The sequence below is a fragment of the Astatotilapia calliptera genome, chromosome 14 (genome assembly GCF_900246225.1).
Source record: "Astatotilapia calliptera chromosome 14, fAstCal1.2, whole genome shotgun sequence".
Taxonomy (NCBI): Eukaryota; Metazoa; Chordata; class Actinopteri; order Cichliformes; family Cichlidae; genus Astatotilapia; species Astatotilapia calliptera.
This window is the reverse complement of record NC_039315.1, coordinates 7,633,624-7,655,297: the sequence shown is the minus strand read 5'-3', so window position 1 is coordinate 7,655,297 and position 21,674 is coordinate 7,633,624. Positions and strand designations below refer to the sequence as shown.

The 21,674-nt window shown below is 39.0% G+C and overlaps 1 protein-coding gene across 3 annotated transcripts in view; it reads left to right on the top strand.

Moving 5' to 3' along the window:
• fndc3a (fibronectin type III domain containing 3A) overlaps positions 1-21,674 on the top strand; it is a 46,278-nt gene that overhangs the window by 5,374 nt on the left and 19,230 nt on the right. Inside the window, exons 2-3 of one of the 3 annotated variants that reach the window (XM_026191571.1) lie at positions 2,289-2,429; positions 15,188-15,263. In XM_026191571.1, the coding sequence (XP_026047356.1) occupies positions 2,319-2,429; positions 15,188-15,263 (187 nt within the window). In that variant the 5' untranslated portion in view covers positions 2,289-2,318. Of the gene's footprint in view, positions 1-2,285; positions 2,430-13,242; positions 14,023-15,187; positions 15,264-21,674 lie in introns of those variants that run through there. The other 2 variants (XM_026191570.1, XM_026191572.1) reach the window with 2 other exon arrangements.

Below are 21,674 nucleotides of genomic sequence, written 5' to 3'. Positions count from 1 at the left end.
AAGTGTTGTGATTTGACCCACTGTTTTGAGTTAGAGCTTGATTTGATGTCCCTAAACCTCTCAGCAAAGCAAAAATGAGCTTACTGAAAACACACTGAGCCACCATTGGCAAATTTATGCACATAGCAGGTCAAGTAATCAAGCTACCACAATAAACTTGATAAAATACTGCAAAATATTGTTTCTCCTTAGCAAACAGAAGGGAACTGTGTGTCTTTAGAGTAGTCACAGTTTTTGTCAAACGCCCCAAAAGTCAGAATCACTGGTGCTCATGAGAGTAGGTAAGCAAGCTGTCAGTCGTGACTATCAATGAATGGTTTACATGGAGACATTAGAATATTAGAGTAATGAATATTCTTCATTTTGGACCAGACAGCCAATTCTGTCATTGCAAGGTAGTGTTGTTGTTTTTGTTTGTTTGTTTGTTTGTTTGTTTTTTAAATAATTGTCATCCCAAGTCAACTGTAGATGCTAAACTTGGTTGTTTAATGTTTTTTACAATGTGGCCAACATAGGCTACGTCCACACGTACCCGGGTATTTTTGAAAACGCAGATTTTTCTATGCGTTTGCACCTTTCGTCCACACGTAAACGGCATTTTCGGTCCGTTTTCAAAAATACCCGTGTACCTGTGGACGTAGCCATAGTTTAGCCCCTCTGTACATAAAAAAACAAAACAAAAAACAAACAAACAAAAAAAAACATGTCACTAGAAACTCCCAAAATGATCAGTGATAATCTTGACATAATTCAGAATTCAGTTAGTTTGATCTAATAACTAGGGGTGGGCGGTATAAATGATATCCGGTAGAAACGATATAAATTTGGCCAACAGTAGAGATTTTGACTATACCGCTCTACGGCGATAGCGCATGTTGATGGTGTCATCAAGCTGCGCCTGTTTTGGTCGAAAGCATTGCAGTGGCTGCAACATCATCTGCAAATTATGCCAGGCAACAGTCATAGCAAAGAGACGAAGGACTTCTGGAATATGGGGAAAGACAAAAACTGCGCTTCCTCCACTTCCCTACCATTGATTCATTAATGCTGAATTCTCTCGCAGCTGCTCTATTCCCATGTTGTTGCAGTATATTAATGACTAACCTCGTATTGTGGAGGGATTATCTCAGTTTTTCTCCTAACTGAAGTTTGGTCTGCTTACAGCATCCTGCCATGTGATTGCATTTGTCCCTAACCTCATGTTAACTTTGATCGAGTGGAAAAGGTTTAGCGTCCATCTTTCAGCTTCACTGTGCTAATGTTATGCTAACATAGGTGTTTTGCTAGTGATCACGTAGGACATCATTATATACCAGCTAGTCCAACTTCAGTAACCCTACAGAAGTCACTACAGACTCCTGACTACGGTAGCCGTAACGCTCTGGCAATCCATCAAGCGATGCGGCTTCATAGCTTACCAAAGTCGTACTAAAACATTTTTGACAGATTTCTGCGCGCTGTGTACAACATAAAATTGGTTTGAGGTCAGTAAGCACAACCAGAATTCATACATAAGGCACACTGTCGATTTTTGAGAAAATTAAAGGATATTAAGTGTGCCTTATAGTGTGTAAAATACGTTATACAGAAGAAAAGAATATATATCGCGATATATATCGTTACCGCACATGCTTCAAATTATACTGTGATATGGATTTTAGGCCATATCGCCCAGCTCTACTAATAAGTCTTTAAAAGGTGACTGATGATTTGATTTGATCTAATTTATGAATGTGGGGACCCAGAAGGATCAACCCTGGTCCTTCATGCTTACTACTGTTTCTTCTGAGAAAGTTGCTATGCGTTTTCTGCAAGCTCAAAATTGTCAAGCATCTTGGTAGCTTATAAAGGTACCATGATTTCTTTATAGGCATCCAAAATGCCGGTTTTGATTTCTGTGATGGAGTTGCTTTCGTGACTTGTCAAGTAATGCCGTTGACAGTGGCATGCAGTCTGTTGACATCACATCTTCCGGTCAATTCAGCTTGCCCAGAAAACCCAGCCAAGTAGGTACTAAAAAAGTACTTGTTACCAGTTACTACCACTTAATGCAAGATCGCAAAAACCCAGTCAAGCTGAGTTGAGCCAGGACGAGTAGGTACTAGTGGAAAAGGACTAATAGTGTGTACAGACAGAGAGGAGAAAAAAGCTGCAGCCTGCAGACATTATAGGTAAATGTATTTCTCAGCACAGGCTGAATGACTCCCAAGACTTTAGATGTTGACGTCATAAACCTTTTTGGTACACTTTGTACATTTCCATTGATCACTCTGTCTTCGTTGCAGCAGTACCTCTTCAGTGGTGTGAATGAGGGAGACATGGCAGACCACACGCCACCTCTGGAGTCTGGCCAGCTTCTCAGCCCTGAACTCCCAATCCTGGCCTCACCACCACCCCCAGCCATGGTCAACGGGGAGGGCCCCCAGCAGGTACACTAATTTTTGTCCAGTATTAGTCACACTTACTGACTTAAGTCTGTTGGGCCCAAGTTCATTTCTGACAAAACTGCCTTGGGATTACATTTGAGGAAATTTGTTCTAAATGGTGCTTCTACTTTTATCTGTTGGCATTTAGGTGTTCAGGTGTAGAGCTGCTGTGAGTTTGATTTCATTTCAGGGCTAAAGGTGTTTCTTTGTGTGTGTTGGGAGGATTAGCTATTGTGTAATACTTGAGTCAGAGATATTGATGCCATTGATCGCACTACATAAATGAACTCCATCAGTGAAATTGAGAATTTTTCACTGGTGCACTTAAAGCACTTCTACGCAAGTAGTAACACTGGAGGCAGTGATGGTAATATTTTTGACCAGCATGGCAGAGACGCACTTCTGTGGGATTTTTACAGAATATCTACAGTCCAGCAGTGACTCCTGTGTCATGCAATAATAAATCCAAAAAGTGTTTGAAACCCTACATTTGTAGAGTTATTTACTATGGCTGACTGTTATATTTTATATGAAATTATATTTCTTTTTTTGCTTTTTTTTGCTTTTTTTGGTAAGAAACTGTTATCAGATGAACTTAGATCCACCTCTTGTCAATTGCAATTTGTTTGAAGGCTTGTTTCAGATGCTAAACAAACTATACCGCTATAGTTCTTACTCAGTTCAGTATTGAAACAGCCAAAATGGGTTTTGCTGTGCTCACTTCATTTGCTCATTGAACAAATTTCACAGGCAAGAGGTGCCACTCCTCTCTCGGTTTTGATAGTTTTGCTATATATGTACAGGAAATGGATTGGACCCCACACCTGCCTCAATCATCTCTTGTCAGCATCAGGGTGAGATTGAGCGGTCCTGACAAGCCTCTGTGATATCCCTGTCATTTTGATGGTCACCAGTCCAATTTGTTTAAGTTTCCCCAACTTCCTGGGGGATGGCAGGGAATCCACAGTGATATCTTTTTGTCACTTCCCCAGTCTTATGCAGTTTGTCCTGATAAGACTTGCTAATATTAGCACTGCCTTACAAACATGCCTTTCTAGCCATTGCCGTCATTTTCCACAGTGGAAAAACCCTCACCTGAATCAGGCTTTGTTCAAACAGAGATCAAATTTTGCTTGCGGTGCTCAGCTATGGGTCTGTTGTCCTCAGGGAATTCGGTTACATTACCATCATCCACAAAGACCTTACCTGATTACCTGAACATGTTCTGTGTCAATGTTTAAACTGTTTAAAAATGTGAGGAAATAAAAAGCCACTTTTTCTGCCTGGTCTACATAATTACACCCCCTGCTCCTTGAAAATCACTTACATGTTACTTGCATATGAAAAACAAATACCAAAAATATGTAATTTTGTTTTGTTTAGTTGTTTAAAAAAAAATCTTACAGAGCCCTGTCAGAAGTTACATTAGAGTAAATGAAAATAAAACATGAATAAAATACAATAATGTAATCTTTACTCTCTGTTCACACACTAGTGGCGACAGAGCTTCCATGCAAGGTGTGGCATGCCATGGGGACTAACTTGGGGGCATGTTGCATGGCCAGGGGTTAACCAAATACCATTCACTACTTTATACAAAAACTGTTGTTTTCCATTTAATGTGACAATTTTATGTTTGGGCAGCACAATAGTGCAGTGCTTACCACAGCAAGGAAGTTCTGGATTTCTACTTCCTGTTCAGCCAGAGCCTTTCTGTGTTGAATTAGCATGTTCTCCCTGTACCGGCACAGTTTTCGCTTATGTACTCCAGGTCATCCACAGTCCTAAGCCATGCATGTTGAGTTGATTGGTGATTCTAAATTGTATGCAAGCAGTTTGTGGTTGTATACCCTTTGGTAAACCTTATTTGGGTAGGTGGTTTGGAATGTGGATGAAGCTGTTGAAAGATGGCAGCAGAAATCAACATGGCACTTTTTTTTTCTTTTTTTTTTTCTTTGCTTTCCCTACCATTTTCTTTCTGTTGTCAAAATTGGACCTTGTGTGGTAGTTACTGCTGAGTAACTGCTTTATTAATAGTATATTTAAAAAAAACAAACACAATAAAAAAATAGATTTGGGTTGTGGATGAACATTTTTAACCAATAGCTTAAAAAATGACAAACTAAATATTGAGAACACAGTGCTGAAAATAGGAAATGTTCCACAAGGTAACCTTTTGGATAGCATCCATTATGTATGTGTTTTTCAATGAAAGGGTGACAAAACTGGATATTATGCGGCACATTTTCAAGGTCAACCTATTCCATCTATATCTATCATTTTTAGCAATGCTGTATGGGTACATGTCATGCTTGCATGGGTGTGTCATGCTTGCAGTGGGTTTCCTGCTGGTGATGTTCTACTGTTCTTTTTTTCCCTTTGAAGAGCAGATAGTGGTGGTTCACACACACAAAGCACTGTGGCGCCCAGAGCACAGCAACTACATGTAATTTATTTTAACTATGATTAATATCTATTGATTATTTTCAGTCAGTCCATCAATAGTTTCAACTTTTATATCAGTGCCCTCATACAAATTAATTTGTCTGCACACCCACCTTCAGTGTTGGTTTTTTTTTTATGACATTATCTGACCCTAATCTTTGGATTTTCATGTTATTTTTATCTTATTTTTGACCATTTGATAAACACAAATGTCAGAAACATTTAAAGTGCTATTTGTAGTCTTGATTCTTATCATTTTTGTGCTGGTGATTTTATTTTACTATAGTCTAAAATCTCTTTTGTGAGGGACCAAACATGTTTGTAGGTAAGAAAAACCCTTCTGGGGTTATTTGTTGTTGTGTTTTGTTTGTTTTAGTACATTGTGCAGATGACATGTGGCACAGTTTGTGGCCACCTGAAAATAATACTGGCATTTTGCAATATTTCATATAGGGGTTACAACCCATCATTGTTTGAGTGATGCTGTAAATCTAATGTGTGTAGTGTTGTGTCTGAGGAGGTGCATAAATATCATGACAGCTGCAGAGTGAGGAGCAGGAACCACTGGAGGGGTCTGGGCCCTGACAGAATGAGGCAGGACTGAGGTGACAGTGAAGAGGATTCACAGCGATGGCTGACCCCTTTATTTCTGACCTTTAAGTTAGAGAAGCTACAAGAACACTTCTTTCTTTCTTTGTTCTTGTTTTTGTTGTTGTTGTTTAGTTTTTTTTTCCCCCTCTTTCGCCGGTCTTGGCTTGGTATTAACGCTCTATTGGACCAATTATTCTGACTCACAGAGGAAGCTGTTGTCTGGAGGTCATTACCTGAGATGATTCTATTTAAGAGATAACTTTGGCTACAGTGTGATTCACTGCTTCTTTCCATTTAAGCCCCCCCCCCCCCCCCCCCCCCCTTTTTTTTTTCCTGCTTTTTCCGTTTGGTTTGTAGCTAAATTGGTAACAGATGAATCAGTCTTTCTGTCAATGTTTAAGCCTAGCTAATGGCTTATGTACTTAGCTGTTGGCTGTGCTGATGGATATATGTTCTTTTTCTGTTCATTACTCCTTTTCATTAGACCTGCCATTTAATGTTTCTGTGCTCTTTGTGCTTATGTTCTTGTGTTTTGATGGATTTTAGGTCTGTTCGTAACCTAACAGATTGTAGGGAATTAGTATCAGTCCTTGGTACAGACGTCTTGCTGTGCAGTTTCTGTTAGAAAGCCTGCCAAGGAACCATCCAACCTTTTGGGAAATGTATATAATAGCTGCTTAATTCAAGACAAAGTAGCACATTTGAGAGAAGGCTTTGAAAGAACACTGAATGAAGAAATTGCTTTCACTTGTAGTCTGTGCAGATGCAGTCTTGTCAGTTTTCCATTTTTAACATGAGATGAGCTTTAAACATGAGAAGTCGACTTTGGTCAAGTGTAATACTCAGTATTAAATGGTAGATACAAAAACTGAAGCGGGGACATAGCCATGAGTCTGTGGTCTGCTTGTGGCTGTGTCTCATGCGTGGGCTACTGTTACTGTGGGATAGTGAGACCTCACTCCCAATTCAGCTGTCTCTAGTGTCGGCCAGACACAGGAGACAGGGCCTTGAATATGTGCCTCTCATAAGTTGCCAGAGGGCTTGAGATGTTGTGACAAAAATGCAACCCACTCTGCTTGTCTCCTGGTCAGCCACTGAATCATCTGTGAAGATGAAGGTGAGCCCACTATTTGTCAACTATTGTGAGGGGGTGAACAGTGCGTGACTCAGCAGTGTTTAGGACACTTTCCTCTAAGCTAGTAAGATGAACCACCATCACTGCTGCACCAGTATTCAGAAGAGACACAAGTACTAGTTAAGCATAGGCACAGTATTTCTGAGCTGAGAAAAAATATCCAGTTATCAGTGCAGATGATTTTCCTATTTGCCATCTGTGTATTTTGAAACCAGATACCAGAACAAGGGCTGGATCAGTTTGTAAAAACGTACACTCACCAACTAACATCCTGTAATTGACAAGCCGTTAGCCAAAGGTTAAATAGTAATAAGTTAAAAAGAAAAAAACACGACACTATTGTTTCAACATCACAACCACTAAGCCCCTGTTTTGTTGTGTTGTAATCTTATTTAGTCACTGCTTACCAAATGCCTTCCCTGTAAATTTTTTAAAAACTGCACCCCATTGTCAAATGTGTAGGCTATAAAAAAAAGAAAATATTACTGTGACTTCATAACCCTGGATTAAGTAAAGGTTTGGCCATGTTTTAAGAGACTACAAAGCTTTTGCAATAAACTGGCTGACAGACCTGTGGCATCATTCATCTTCCCCCTGCTACTGATGTGAAGAGACCCACTGCTTGACAGTTACTGCTGGTTGGAAGCTGACTCTTGGTTTTCACTTCACTGTCTACAAGCATTCGCCTTTGCGTCCTTTTTAAGATGCACAGGAAATCAGGCTTTGCCTTTCTGTAACTAGCATTTATTTAGATGTGGTGTTAACAATTTGGTGATAAGTTATATGGAGCTCATTACCTGCTGTGGTTTAAGAGGGCACAAGATGACTGCTGGCAGAGAGTTTGCAGACATCTGCAAGTTTTTGTTCTGCTTGCTTAACAGGTTTTTGATTAATTGCTTTCCTCTAGTTCTAGATTTTCTTGTACTTATGGCGAATGGGCATTGTTGGTGAGCTTCATTCTTTCCACTCTGGCCTTTGCTTTGAAGTATCTGCTGTGTGTGAAGAGCTTTGGCGCACCCTCATGCAGACATACAATGACACTTGACACACATTGCAGTGGTTACTGAAATAATTACAGCATTTTATCAAAACATGCTTTCAAATGCAAAAGCAAATTGCATGTTGACAACTACAGTTGATAAAGGTGTGGAAGGAAGTAATAACTAGATTTGTAGAAAAAAAAAGCTTTTTTGTTATTATGCACTAAAATGCCATAAGTAGTTTTTGTAGCAGAGATTCTGCCCCCTTTTTGACGACACTGAATTTGGCCGTTATGTCAGGGAAATAGGTGAAGCCAATCTTAGTCAATGGCCCCATTCGGAAATATGAAGACAAATCCCTTGGGTGATGTAATATGATACATTGTGCTCTTTAGGTATCTTGAGACAGTATTTTTTTTTAAAAACAAAACAAAAAACAACCCAACAACAAAATGCATAAATATGTAGCAGGGTTTCTAAGGTAAATTTAAACTTTTAACTTTGGTTGTTTTTTGTTTTTGGTAGAAATCTAGAAGAAAACATGGGCAGTGGAAAAGAACAACACATGGATTTTAATGTGGCCAAAACTGTGAAACTACCTGGGCTTTCAACTGACCAAATAGTGACCAAGCTAGAAAATCTCAGCTAGGAAACAGACTTTGAGTCCAAGGACTGTTTTGATAGTGGAACAAAGTGCCTTCGCTTTAATGAGAGATTGCTTTGGAAGCAGTACACTCAGCACAGCACTTCACAAGTGTGGGCTATGTGGTAAAGTAGCCAGATGGAAAGTGCTCCTGAGTAGGGGAGAAAAAAAACAAGCCAAAAGTAACAGGGCTGTGCATTACTTGCCTAGCACTAGTTTCACTGTCAAGCATGGTGGTAGAAGCATGGCAGTGATTTTCCTAAATATGTGATAAGAAAAGATGAGAGCCAGCTATTGAAAATCTCTCTTGACTATCATTATGCTGTTGACATCCTTTTTTTATTTGTAACTATGCACTCATTTCCCAGCCATTGTTGGAATTGGTTGAAAATTGACTCCAAACTATACGCAGCCCAGAACCTTTCCAGAAATGTAACTACATCTCAGAATGACGTAGTAAAGGATTTCCAGGCCCTATAAACATGGCAACTTGATTTCAACAACAAAATGTGCTATATTGTAATTGTGTTGAGCTATTATTGCTTTGCAGTAGCTTCAGTTAAAAAGACTATTTTAAATTTATTAGCTCCAGCTGGATTGAAATGCACATAGAATCTCTGGACAGTAACAGTTGACCCAGTAGTATTTGGAGGTGGAATAAAAGAGTGATGGAAAGATGTAAAACATGTGGGATATACTGTCATTTATTTTCAGTTGATTATTATTTGTAGGGATGTCATGATACCAGAAATTTAGTACATCGTATGAATAGAATTACATGGTTTTAGTACCAAAGAAAATGATCTTTGCATAGAATTACACTCCTTTATTTAAAAAGTCATTTCAAATCGTTGAGACTATGGCAGTCAGTAATTTAAAATGTTATCATTATATTGTGTTTACCATAGCTGGAGAGTAGCCTAATGTTACAGTTACATAGTGAGAATAGTCAAATCTTCAAGTCAGGCTGTCAAAATAAAAAAGAGGAAGAGAGAAAATCCAAATCAGCTTAAGAAACAAACTGTACTGTAATTTATTTGGGATTTTTGCAAAACGGTGATCCCAACAGTGCACCCATTTAAATAGAATGCATCATTATTTTGCTCTGATAGTACTGCTGGTATAATAGTTAAGTTGATCAGGTATAAATTGCCTTTGTCTGCATATAGAAGTCACTGGTGAATTACTTGAATTTTTTTGTTTTTCTTATTGTCTGCATACCAGCATTTCAGTTCAGTTAGCTAATTGCTCAATTCTTATTATTGGCCAATTAACTTTTTAAATATGTAGATTTTGAAAGGTAAAAGTCTTGAATTTACAAATTTCAAACACCAATTATCCCCTCCACTGAATTGTGAAATATTCATTCATATGTAGTTTGAAAACGACAATAAAAAAAAAGGTTGTCTGTTTTTTGTGCACTGTAATATAAATATATACTTGTATTTTTTTTTTTAATTGAAGTACAGATTAATATAGGTCAAAACCATTTAAAAGCTATTACTGTATATCATTTTATATAATGACTTAATGCAAAGCTCAAACACCCTGTCAGTCAGTAGTGTTTGGTCAGTATTGATGTGTGTTTAGAAAGGGATGATCTGATATCCTCGTGTTGGTGTTGTTCCCAGACCATCATGAAAATGTTGTTCCAGGTTCAACATTGCAAGTGACCAATCACATTGTTGTGACGTTATTCCTTTGCGCGCCAAGCCATTCGTGCATTTATGAAATTCCAATGTTGCAAGGACAATATCAATTCTGCTTACTGTTTATTAAAGGGTTACGGTTAGGGTCAGGGTCTGTTGATCGGCGGACAGAGGCGGTTTCACGCAGCTTAAGTACAGTTTTTTGTTTTACGCCGGTTTTTCCCGAAGTCGCAAAAGTATGACGTCACAACATTCTGATTGGTCACTTGCAATGTTGATCCTGGAACAACATTTAGTATGATGATCTGGGAACAACACCAACACGAGGATATCAGATCAACCGTTTAGAAATATGATGAGGCATAAAGTAGAGAAATGAAAACTAATTAACTTTGTAAACAAGATGCCAGTGGAAGCTGTTGTGTAAATGAGATGTATGAATCTGTATGACTGACTGTGTGCTTTGGTAATGCTTTGTAGTTGCTCTAATACATATAACAGATTATCCTCTCTAAATTAATGGCACAGAGAAGACGGTTATTTACAACAGTATGAAAACCTCTTTAAATTATTTTATTTTTCAGGGTTTTTTTCCCCCCCCTATCCCCTTATGTAACGTTTCCAGGGTATCCTGGAGGGTGGAGAATCATTAAATTGGTTTGAATCATCATTGCACACGCAAGTGTATGCCATCAGCTGCAGGGAGACTGCGTTAGTTCCTGGCTAGTTCCGACACTGGCAGGATTTTTCCCTGTGTCATTTGGCTCCTGCTTCCTGTCCACCCAGCTGCTATCTCGCATCAACACACAGTAAACAATTAAGAGGAACAAATAGTGAGAAACCTGAACTCTGAGTCACCAACGGCAGAAAAACGTCAGAGCTAACAGCCACAAACGCACAGAACAGCCCCATTCTCCTGGGTAATAAAACACAGCAGTGGCCACCTGTGTGACAGCGTGTGCGTACTGATCCTCAATCTCTTTGCATAGGGCTCATACTTGGATGCAGATCTTTATAGCAGTGAGAACAAGATATACTGCTTAACCTTTGGACACACTGGTTATATAAATTTGTGGCAGCTTAACTGAATTGTGTTGTTCCCTGTTGTGAATGTAACTGGGAAACCATTGCACATTACAGTGCTTAGTCATCTGTGTGAAAAGTAACCTTTGCAGCATCCTAGCACTTCTTCAGAGTCTGTCTACTTACAAATAAAGTCATCACGCTGTTGGTCTTTACTGCATCTGGACATTTAATACAGACAGCCAGCTTGGGTTGGAGATGGGCACAGAGGTTTTTGGAGCCAAGCAGTGACGTTGTGGATCTTTCTGCTTTGTTTTTTAAAAATAACTTTCTCCTTAATCTTTGTTGTTCTGCCATTGTCTGTGGTAGCACCTAGGCTGTGCTCAAATTATTAATTAATTCACTTGCACACTCATTCAATCACTATATAGTGTTGGCTGTATTGTAGGCTCACTAGGACATAACTGGAGACAATTGTTTATACATTTCAGACACTACATGTATGTACTGCTGCTGAGATTGTAGACCATGCGCACCTCAAACTTGCAACTAAAAAAGTAAAGTATGATGGAAACTGCAGGTGTAACTGCGTTATTATATAATAATAATAATAATAATACACTAATTATGAAAGAAAATTACCATTTCAAGTTGCAAATTGCAAATATTTCATAAGTAATCTACTTAAGTATGTATCACAAATGTATGTACAGTTTAGACTGAGCATTTAAAGTCTTGAATATGGCTCTCCTGTTTAAATCTGGCACCCAATGGGTGGGTAATATTTACAGTTGTATTTTTGAATGGCAAGACAAAGTTTTTGAATTCCCTGCTTATTTACTGAGTAGTACATTATATGGTCAGGCAGATATAGTCCTGCAAAAGCTTTCAAATTTGGCACGCTGATTGGGGCTAAATCGGGATCTTACAGACTTGGACACCCGTAAATGATCAGAACATAAGGTATTGTATTGTTATTGCTCGGATTTGGGCATCTTCACAGCATTCTTGCGCCATATTTTATTTTCATTCAACATCCCATTTTGAAAAAGCGTCACTGGACCTCTGGTTAACTGCTGAACTGCTTGAACCTGTCATTGCTGTTTGCAGCTATATTTGACAGTAGGATTTTAAGTTAAGCTTTACATCTGAGCTTCCTGGGGATGTAAGAGCTATGTTTGTGCATGACACGTGGCACTATCAAAAGAGGAACTTGTCTTATCTGAAAGTGATTTATCTTTTATGGTGTCGTTCCCCCGCCCCATTCTGCAAAGTCAGTTTATGCATTAAAAATGTTAGATGTAGTTATTCTCAAACTAGTAGTTTTTTTTTGTTTTTTTGTTTTTTTTCTGCTTCTTGTATATGTGGCAGGTTCTAAGGTCTCAAAAAACGCACCAAATCCATTTGCTTGTTTCACTAATGGCAAGATGATGTTTTCAGTTTTGTTTTATTTTGTTTTAAATTCAGAGGATGATGAAGGATAAATTATTACAGATGAATAAGTAGATTTTGCCTTTTTGCGCTGTAGTGACTCTCCACTTAGTAAGCAGTTGTCCATAATTATTTTGTGTGGACACACAATAATGTCTACAAATTGCATGGTTGAATGACTGCAATATTTTAGATTAAAAAAATTAAAGGCAAGTGAAATCAAGCTGAAGGTTCACTATTCATATTTCACTTTGTGCTTTAGTCCATAACTGCCTGCAGGAAAAGGAAAAAGAATAAAGAAAAAAAAAATCCATAATTCAAAGAGTGTCAGCCTAATGATTATATCCATTTCTTTTTAGTGTGTGTGAACTGCATAAACTAAAGTTTACCTTTTTGAAGTGTTTTTTATTTGATTTTGATGTTTTACAGTCAGATTGTGTGATTTTTGTTTTGTGGAAGAGTTTGTTGTACTCTTTGTTCAGCAGTGTCAGTGACGCAGAATATTGGGTAACTTGACATACGCTGATCAAGTGATCAGCACTGTCGCTTTAAGGAACGATCCATTTGGAGTAAATGAGGACAGATGTTAGTAAAGCACTGAGTACTTGCAAGCTGTGTGCGTTGTGTCACTATACAAATAATCTCTCGGTTTTGTTTCATTTTTGCTGCTTTCTGATCTTTAAAGACAGCACAAATGACACGAGGCTGGAATTGTCACAAATGCAGGAGCTCTGCAGTTGAACTCCTACCACCTCATCTCCGCTCAAATTGATCGGAGTATTAAGAGGATGTACGGCATGTTGCTCTGTGAATGGGAGAGAGAGACAGGGAGAGTATGAGGGGGAGGGAGAGAAGGGAGGGCGAGGGAAAGGGACTGTAGCGTAGTCGTATATGTCAGCCTCAGAAGCTGCGTGGGTCGCTCAGCTCCCTCACGCCATTGTTGTTGTTGTGAAAAAGAGAGAACAAAGGACTCCCCATGCTGTGGACCCCTTATACCTTTGCCGGCTCAGCTGTGCCATGATCACACCCTGATGGAATGCTCTTGAAATTAACCATATTAAGGAGCACAGCAGGCGTTAACTGAGCTGGCACGCAGTCAGTCACAGAGTCAAGAAGGGAACTGGAGAGGGAACTGAGGCATCATCTAAAGTCCTCCTTATTTTTGCTCCTGATTTCTTGGGCTCATCTGCCTCCTTTTCCGGAGAGTGGCTACTGCTGATAACGTTTCAATCCCTTCTGTGAAGGTTTGGCGTGGACATCGCTGTGGCTTATTTGTTGAAGGGGTTGCTGTGGATACTGACGGTAGGGAGGCTGCACTAGAGCCAGAGGCGAAAGTGAACAAGCCGCCTGCTGCAGAGAGAGACGCTGTTTGAGCAGATGCGGCTGAACCACGCTAAGCAAGCATGAGATTTATGAACTACTTTGTGTAAATGCTACGTCCAGTGCAAGAGACCGATCTCTATATTACTGCACTCCTCGCATCTTGTCAGTTTCTTCCTGGACTTTATGCAGGAGTTCATGGAAGTGGAGGATGTTAAAAGAAAACATCCAAGCCAGATGTGTTAGCATCGCAGGTCATGTGATTTCTCATGAGGGTTGGGTGAAATGGTGGAGGGTCTGATAGACCCTGGAGCATCTTTTCCTTTCTGTGACTGCGTGAACAGAGACGCTTGAATGAGAAAAAGCAATGCGGGCAACAGTAAGTAGCAGTCAAATCTTTCGCAAGCAAAATTTCCTTTGTTTGATTTTTATTGGCTGGCAGTGAATGTCACAGTATTGATTACAACAGTAATTTCCAGTGTAAAATTAAATGGGGGAGGAAATATCCTACAAAGCATATTTGCTTCAAATCAAAGAGTGTAAAACAAACATACACATGCAGCCGTCTCTGAAGTAGCGAGACTTTGATTCACTTAAACCTCCCTTGCCCCTCCCACCACCTCCATCATCTACGCTTGCTGCTGACGCTGCTTGTGTGGGTTTGTATGGACATATGAGGCTCTGTGTGGCAGGCAAAGGGCTCTTTCCTCTCCCTGCTGAGCACATGAATGGGAGCAGTGTCAGAGATGGAGGTGCTGATGATTTCAGTGCTTGAAGCGAACCATAGTCAAAGCCCTTTGCTAGAGGAGTGTAGATTCTATGACAGCGACTTCCACAAGAGTGAGGTAACTAGCTCCCACACACAGTGCCAGGCAACAAAAGCCTAGTTGCGCATGTTTCAGACTTTAAAAAGACAAGTTAATGGAATAATCAGTTTGTGATCTTGATATTTTCATTTTCTAACCTAAGCTAACCTGTTATTTAATTGAAAGGAGAAAAATAATGATTGTTATAAACTTACAATAACACTTTGGATGCAGCTCTTAAAAGAAAGGTTATATTGTCAGAGACCTTGAAGGTGATTGGAAATGTCTTTACAGACCAAAGTGTGCTTTTTAGTTTGTGCTTTCTTGGTTGTTGTTTTTTTTTGCTTTTTTTTTTTTCCTGGTCTTTTGTAAATGACATAAGCAGTGTGACTCATTGTCGGCTACGTAGCTGTGTCTTTTCTTAATCAACAAATTTGTCTTTCCTGTACATTTGATTTAGCTGTGGCGAGAAACTGTTTTCCAGCAAATTATATTTTATATTATCATATTGGTTTTTGTATTTTTTTTTTTTAATACTTTTTTTTTCTTTTTTACGATTGTGGTTTTTACCTTTTTGACTTTCCTGAATTATACCTTCTTTAGGGTATGAGACGGTTTAATTATTTTAAAGTTATTCATTAAGCATGGCACTTTTGTAGGTCATTCAGTATGCCTTCACTGAAATGAGAGTTTGAAACTCATATTTTTCTGTTTGTCATCTTGTTTGCTTTCTCACAGGTAATCCTGGTGCAAGTAAACCCAGGTGAGGCCTTTACTATTCGACGAGAGGATGGTCAGTTTCAGTGTATCACAGGTAAGAAGAAGCGTTGATCTTTTTAGTCTAAATTTTTATCTGTGTTGTCTAATATGACATAACGTTCAGTTAAGTCAGTCTTAACTTTTTTTTTTTTTACCTCACTGGATGTTTTTCACCCGTCTTTATTCATTAATGCATAGAGACAAAAAAAAAACAAAAACGTATTTTCTCAGTTCTGTTTTTTGCCTTTAAAATTAGTTCATACAATGTCATCTGTTAATCTATTTTTGGAATACAATAGTTTCCCCAGCATTTTAAAGAGATAATTAGGCGTTGTGTTTGACTATGTGTTTTCTGCATAGATAACACGGCAACAGTATTAGATCAAGGTTTAATTTTCATCATAACCTTGTACATATGAATACATATAAAATGTTAAAGCTTCAAACTCATTCATTTGCAGCAGAAATCATCAACAGCTAATGAAAAATAAGGCACCTGCATGACTGTCACTCAACTGAAGAGCCTTTTCTGGCATTTGGTAGAGAAGGCGTGGCTGTCAGATAATCATATTAATCTTCACTCTGCATCACGTTTACAAAGAGAAAATGAAAGTTGAAATGTTTGGATAAACTTAGCCTTGGGAAAACTAGAGACCTAGAGGGGAGTAGGACAAAGGGAGATTAAGTTGAGCCTAAAGTCAAAGTTGGGCTGGTAAATCTGATCATTCTACTTGTATGTTCGTCATTTAAGTCATGGTGGTTGGTAGTGGTACATTTAACTGCTTCATATCTTAAAGCATGCATAATATTTTCCACCGTTACGTATGTAAATGGGGTGGAAAAATTACTATAGGAGGGGTTGTATTGAATTACAGGGTTGCAGTAGTGTTAATAAAGTGCTTGATGAGTGCGTTTTTTTTTTGTTTTTTTTTTCTCAGGATATGGTAATCTGATTAACACAGATTCTGTTCTTGTCAGTTATTTCCTTTATGTGGAGTCATTCAGCTTGGTTTTTTCGCCTTGAAAGAGAGGAAGTTGGTGAGGATGCAGTGACGTATTTTTACTGAAAAAATATCAGAATGGTAGTCATGTGTCATAGCTCTCAGCTTGCTCAGTGCCATAATTGCACGTATAGTTTCAGTTACAACAGTGACTAGTTCAAAGAATGGCATATGACAAGATGTTTTTAAGACAAATATCTTTAAACGTGCTTAAAGGACAGATTCTTGTTCTGTAGTATGTGATGTACATGTGGTCATGCAAGCATTATTTAAGTGTGTTTTGTTTACTATAATCATTCCATCTGTCTTTAAAGTTAATAAGAGGCTTCAGCATTCTGAGACTGTTGAATCAAATGGGTATCTTCCAAAGGTAACGTGGTTTAAGTATGAAGTTCTTTATTTTCTTCATCTGGACACTGTTTTCCTTGTCAATATGGCAGCAAGAGGATAACATGAACAATTAGATGCCTACTGAAAAGCACAGTTAGTTTGGAAGGTATTCATTTGACTTGTCAAACTCAGACTGCTGAACGCTCCTATTACGTTTGCTGAACTTTAGAAGAGAGCTTTTTTTAAAAAAAATTTTTATATTTAATCAAAGCCTTCAGACTTTGTCCCTCATCACTTGAATTACACATAAGGAAGAGACCTGTGACCATTGTAAACGGGAGCAGTGATTAAAGCAAGCAAAACCGGTTTTGTGTACTCATACGATCACATGTACTGTTTTTAGAAGACTTAAAAATGAGTGAGCCTATTGTTTAACACAACAAACTAACAAAAAAGATGTTAACAAAATGTGCATTATTTATACGAATCTAGCATGAGAAATGCTTGATTACGCTCAGTTAATATGTAATTTTGTTCTCTTTATATTCTTCTCCCTCATCTCATTAAAAATCCATTGTCCTGATGAATGGTGCATCTGTAATCTATATATCATAATGTTAAAGAAAAATATGGCATAATTACAGTGTTTAGTAGAGGGCTTGGGGCAAAAGATGTTTGAGTAAGATGTGTTACTCATGCTTATTTGTCCTGATGGCATTTCCTTTTCCACAATTGTTGGTGATTACGCTGGCTTTGTGACAGCAACAATGAAGTCTAGCCCTAACGTGTTGCTGACAGTGTGAAGGAGGGGAAAAAAGTGCCAGCGTAGTTGTAGGAGGGAGCGTCGTGGTACCATAATTATAAATGATAAATTGTAGTTGCCCGGAGAAAACATTGATCTGAAAATGATTTGCTTTGTTTATGGCTTGGTACACGGGACATCCTGCCCTGTATTGACATTTCCTCGAGCTCATAGCCACTCTTGCGTTCTCTCTCTCCAATTGTGAATTTGATATGATAAGGAAAAAGATGTTAACATAGTGTGATTAATTTCTGATACCCTTTGTGACCCCATTAAAGGCATTCAGCATTGTAGGACACATTTAATGATTTCCATATAGACTGCTGCTTACTGTCTCATTGTGTCTGGGCCTTTTGTCTATACCATGTGGCATATAGAAATAACTATGCGATGACATGCCCCAGGGATCTATAGTTAAATGACAAAGGAGTTATAGAAAGTGATACTGCCCAGCCAGGAAGCCATAATACAGTGTGCTCACAGCAGGGGCTCTTCTCCCTACTCCTCTCTTCTGAGTTCTCACACCAGTCCCCCATTATGAGCTTAGTAAACCTTCCTAATAGGGAGCAAGCATGCATAGTTTCCATCAGAGGAGAAACAAGGAGCTGAGAGGTGCCACATAGATCAGTGTGACTGCTACTAACTGGCCTGTCACAGGGTGCACTCATCTCTCTGTGACGTGAATAGAGGGATGACTCACCGCTTGCAGTGCAAGGAGGGAGGAAGAAGTGTGTGTGTGTGTGTGTGTGTGTGTGTGTGTGTGTGTGTGTCTGTTTGTGCTTGCAGGCATGCATGCATGCATGCATGTATGTGCTGGTTGATTGGGTTGTTTTTTGTTTTGTTTTCCCCCTCCCTTGTTTGTTCAGAACAACCCATACAACACAACAATATCTCTGTTCACTTAAGTGTTTAATGTGCACGTGTATGCTTCCATCTTTAACCCTGGTGTGTATGATGGTATCACAAAGCCAAAAGGATCTGGCTTACGCACTTTTTGCTTTATACGACATCATTTTGTGTGCTCATATATTCACATATTTTTAGCAGCTTAATGTGCACAATTTCTGTGTGTTAGGGCATGGCAGCCAGGTTAATAGGAACGCACAGTCTTGTTAAATGTCGTTTATAGAAGGCGTTTGCCTTTTTGCTAAGTTGGAGGCGGGACCTGAGATGATAGAATCTAATTGGAGTGGCCATTTACTGTGCTTGTGTTGGGTAACTTTCTTGCCACAAGGAGAGTGGACATGCCCTCACAGTTTCAGGCCAGCACTCCCTAATTTGGCTTTCTCTTTACCTACTTCTAGATGCCAAATCTAGACGTAGATGAAGAAAGCTGCATCACTGGAATCTGTAGCCACCTGATAAGCTTGGTGACAGATGAGGCAAGTCAGCTTCAGGACCACTAGGTTGATTAGATCCACTTCTTTATGTGATATAGCCTTGCGGTGATTCACCATCACTTTGGATGATTCAGTCGGTGGTTTATGGCATAAAGCTCTGTCTAGTTCTACAGGGCTTATTGAACCTGATAGTGATTTGCCATTTTTTTTCACAAAAAATCAGTCATTTTGGTATTGTGACGGGAAGCTAAAAATAGTGTGCACAGACCTTCATGTTACTGAGCAGACACACACCTTACTCAGTTTGATTATTCAGTCCTTCTGCTTACGTGTCCCTTATCTCCGCTGAGGCTGTCTCACAGCTATGAAACACTTCACTTCACTTCATTTCTGATGATCTGCAGGTGTCTTTAGTCTTTCTTTTTCCCTATTGAAGAAAGTTACATCTATCATATCCTGTGCCTTAAACTGTCTACACTGTATACTATGGTGTAGTCCGTTTTGAGACTGTTTTGATGACAATCTATGTTCAAGAAGTTCTACGAAAATAATTCCTATGATTTGAGTTTTTGGGGTTGAGTTAATTTGATCCACTTCACTTGCAGTATCATCAACTTGAATTTTTTGAGCTTGTTAGTGCATACTAACCTTCAGAAAAACAGTTTCAGATAGGCTACCCTAGAAAACTGTATGTATGTAACCATCACGTTTTTCCCCCCCAAATATGGATTATACTTTTTCTGTCGCTGCTTAATTTTCCACCACCTCTTTAGGTGTAATTTATACTTCAGTGTTAAATCTATATGGAGTCTATGATGTAATCTACACTAGTGTCTACTGCTGTTGCTGAAATTTAAACTGGTGTGCCTGCACTTAGGCAGTTTGTCTCTTCAAATTAAAGCATTCTCCTCCTGTCTACCTGAAAAAATGGTGGCAGAAGAAGTGGCCGCTGGAAATGTTTAGAATGAAACAATGGTAATGAATGAACCCATCGTAATTGGTGCAACATTGGTCCAACGTTACTCAGTCTTCGACTGAGTAGCTAAGGCCATCATGAAACGGTTGCTGGTGGCACAGGCTACCAGCAACCAGTAGTCAGCCTATTATTTTAACTGGAAATAAACAGAAATTTGGATGAATTGCATCATTTAAAATTAAAACCCATGTGAACAGCTGTAGTTGGACTTCTTTTCATACACAACACCCTTTCCCAAACCACAGCCATCACATATGGTTTACAGGATTGGGCTGCAAACATCAAACACATTAGCACTATTTTTATGCTCATCACCTCCCCCACCTAACTCCAAGGACATGTACACAAACATGTGGATGCAGACAGTTCATTCACAGCTTCTGCAGTGAGTAGCTCTAAGAATGACTGGGCTTGTGAGTCATTCTCCCGCTGCTGCGTTGATACCAAGGGAAAGGGGTAAAGAGGATATGATGGGGGGGGTGTCAACTTAACCCCACCCTCCACCCCCGTTTAGGCAGTTGGGGGATGTCCATAGCAATAAGATGGTTGCATGTCTCTTAAGCTGTTTTTGTGTTTGAGAAATTATCATTTCAGACATCATAACTTTATGTCAGGAAACTGTTTTTAAAGTGGAATCTTTATTTCCTGAACATAGTCAGATAATTCATTATTTACAAAAAAGTGCCCCCTGTAGTCATGGCCCCTCTCTTGTTCTGGTTTAGTCTGGCTTACAGCAGTATAAGCCTCTGATGTTCTGTAATAAGCACAAGCATGAAGGTTACTGACTCCCTCCCTTCCTGTAAACGTCATTCATACCGGTGGGGGCTGCAAGACTCACACAGATGCCTTAACATTTTTAGGATATTCAGATTAACTTTACAAATACCCAAGAAAATGTCTATTTTTTTCTTAAAATGTTCAATTGTTTACAGCTTCCTCAAGTTCTGGTTTGCACAGTTCCCTCTCCTTTTTTTCTCCTCCTCTATCTGGATAGATTGGTGATGGTTGGATGCTAGCAGGCATATTTTGGATCAGCACTGTGTCTGAGGATGGGTGTACACATGCAGCCTTTGTAATCTGATAATAAAATGTTGCGCTTGCTATAAATTACTGCCTTCTTAATTTGATGAAAGATATTTCCCGCCTAAAAGAAAAATGCTATATCATGCAAAAAAGGGAACAATTTGCCACAGTGTCATCACTAAAAATTCAGGTTATGGTTTTAAGTTCTAATTATTACTTTTTGGGATTATTGACAGTTCAGTACTTCCTTTTCCCTTGCTTGGGTGTAATTATTATCCACTGTCAGTAAGTGTTCTTGCATCCCCTGCCTACCCTAACTCTCCTCTTTATTTGCTGATAGAGACAATTTATTAGCTCTAATTAATCAAGCCCACTTCATCTTTATAGGACCACAGTTCATCGTGTTGCCAGTGAGAGCTCATTGAGAGCGCCCATATGAAAATACTGACTGTTGTTCCCTCTGAATGCTTTCCTGGATTTTTACACTTGTCTCTTAACCCAAACAGACTCTATGTAGCTTATCTGCTTCTTTGTAGTCTTCAAATGTAATTGAGGGTTCATCGTACATCGGATTAAACCTGACAGTTTGCTTGTATTATAGCAAGCAAATTTTATAATCTATTATTTCAACACCACGTCTGCCAAGTTTTGTATTTTTGCAGCATGCACGTGAAGTTCCGCTTGACTGTTTTTGTTATTGAGCCCCATTTTAAGACAAGCGGAAACAGGTGGGTGCTCAAAGGGCCTCAGCTCATTTTTGTGTATGTGAACATGTATGCGGCCTTTTGAAAAGTCTTTAACTCCTAGAGGAATACTGATACTTTCTTTTTTCTTAATGAGTTTTTCTTTTTTCTGTGGCAACTTCCTCTGGAAGGCTGGCACTCCATGGCCACGTCAGCACAACCAGTGCTTCGGTTGACTCAGGGGAAGGAGGGGGGTGGGGATGTGGCCTTTTTTTTTTTTTTTTTCTTCAAATAATCTGATCTTTGTCAGC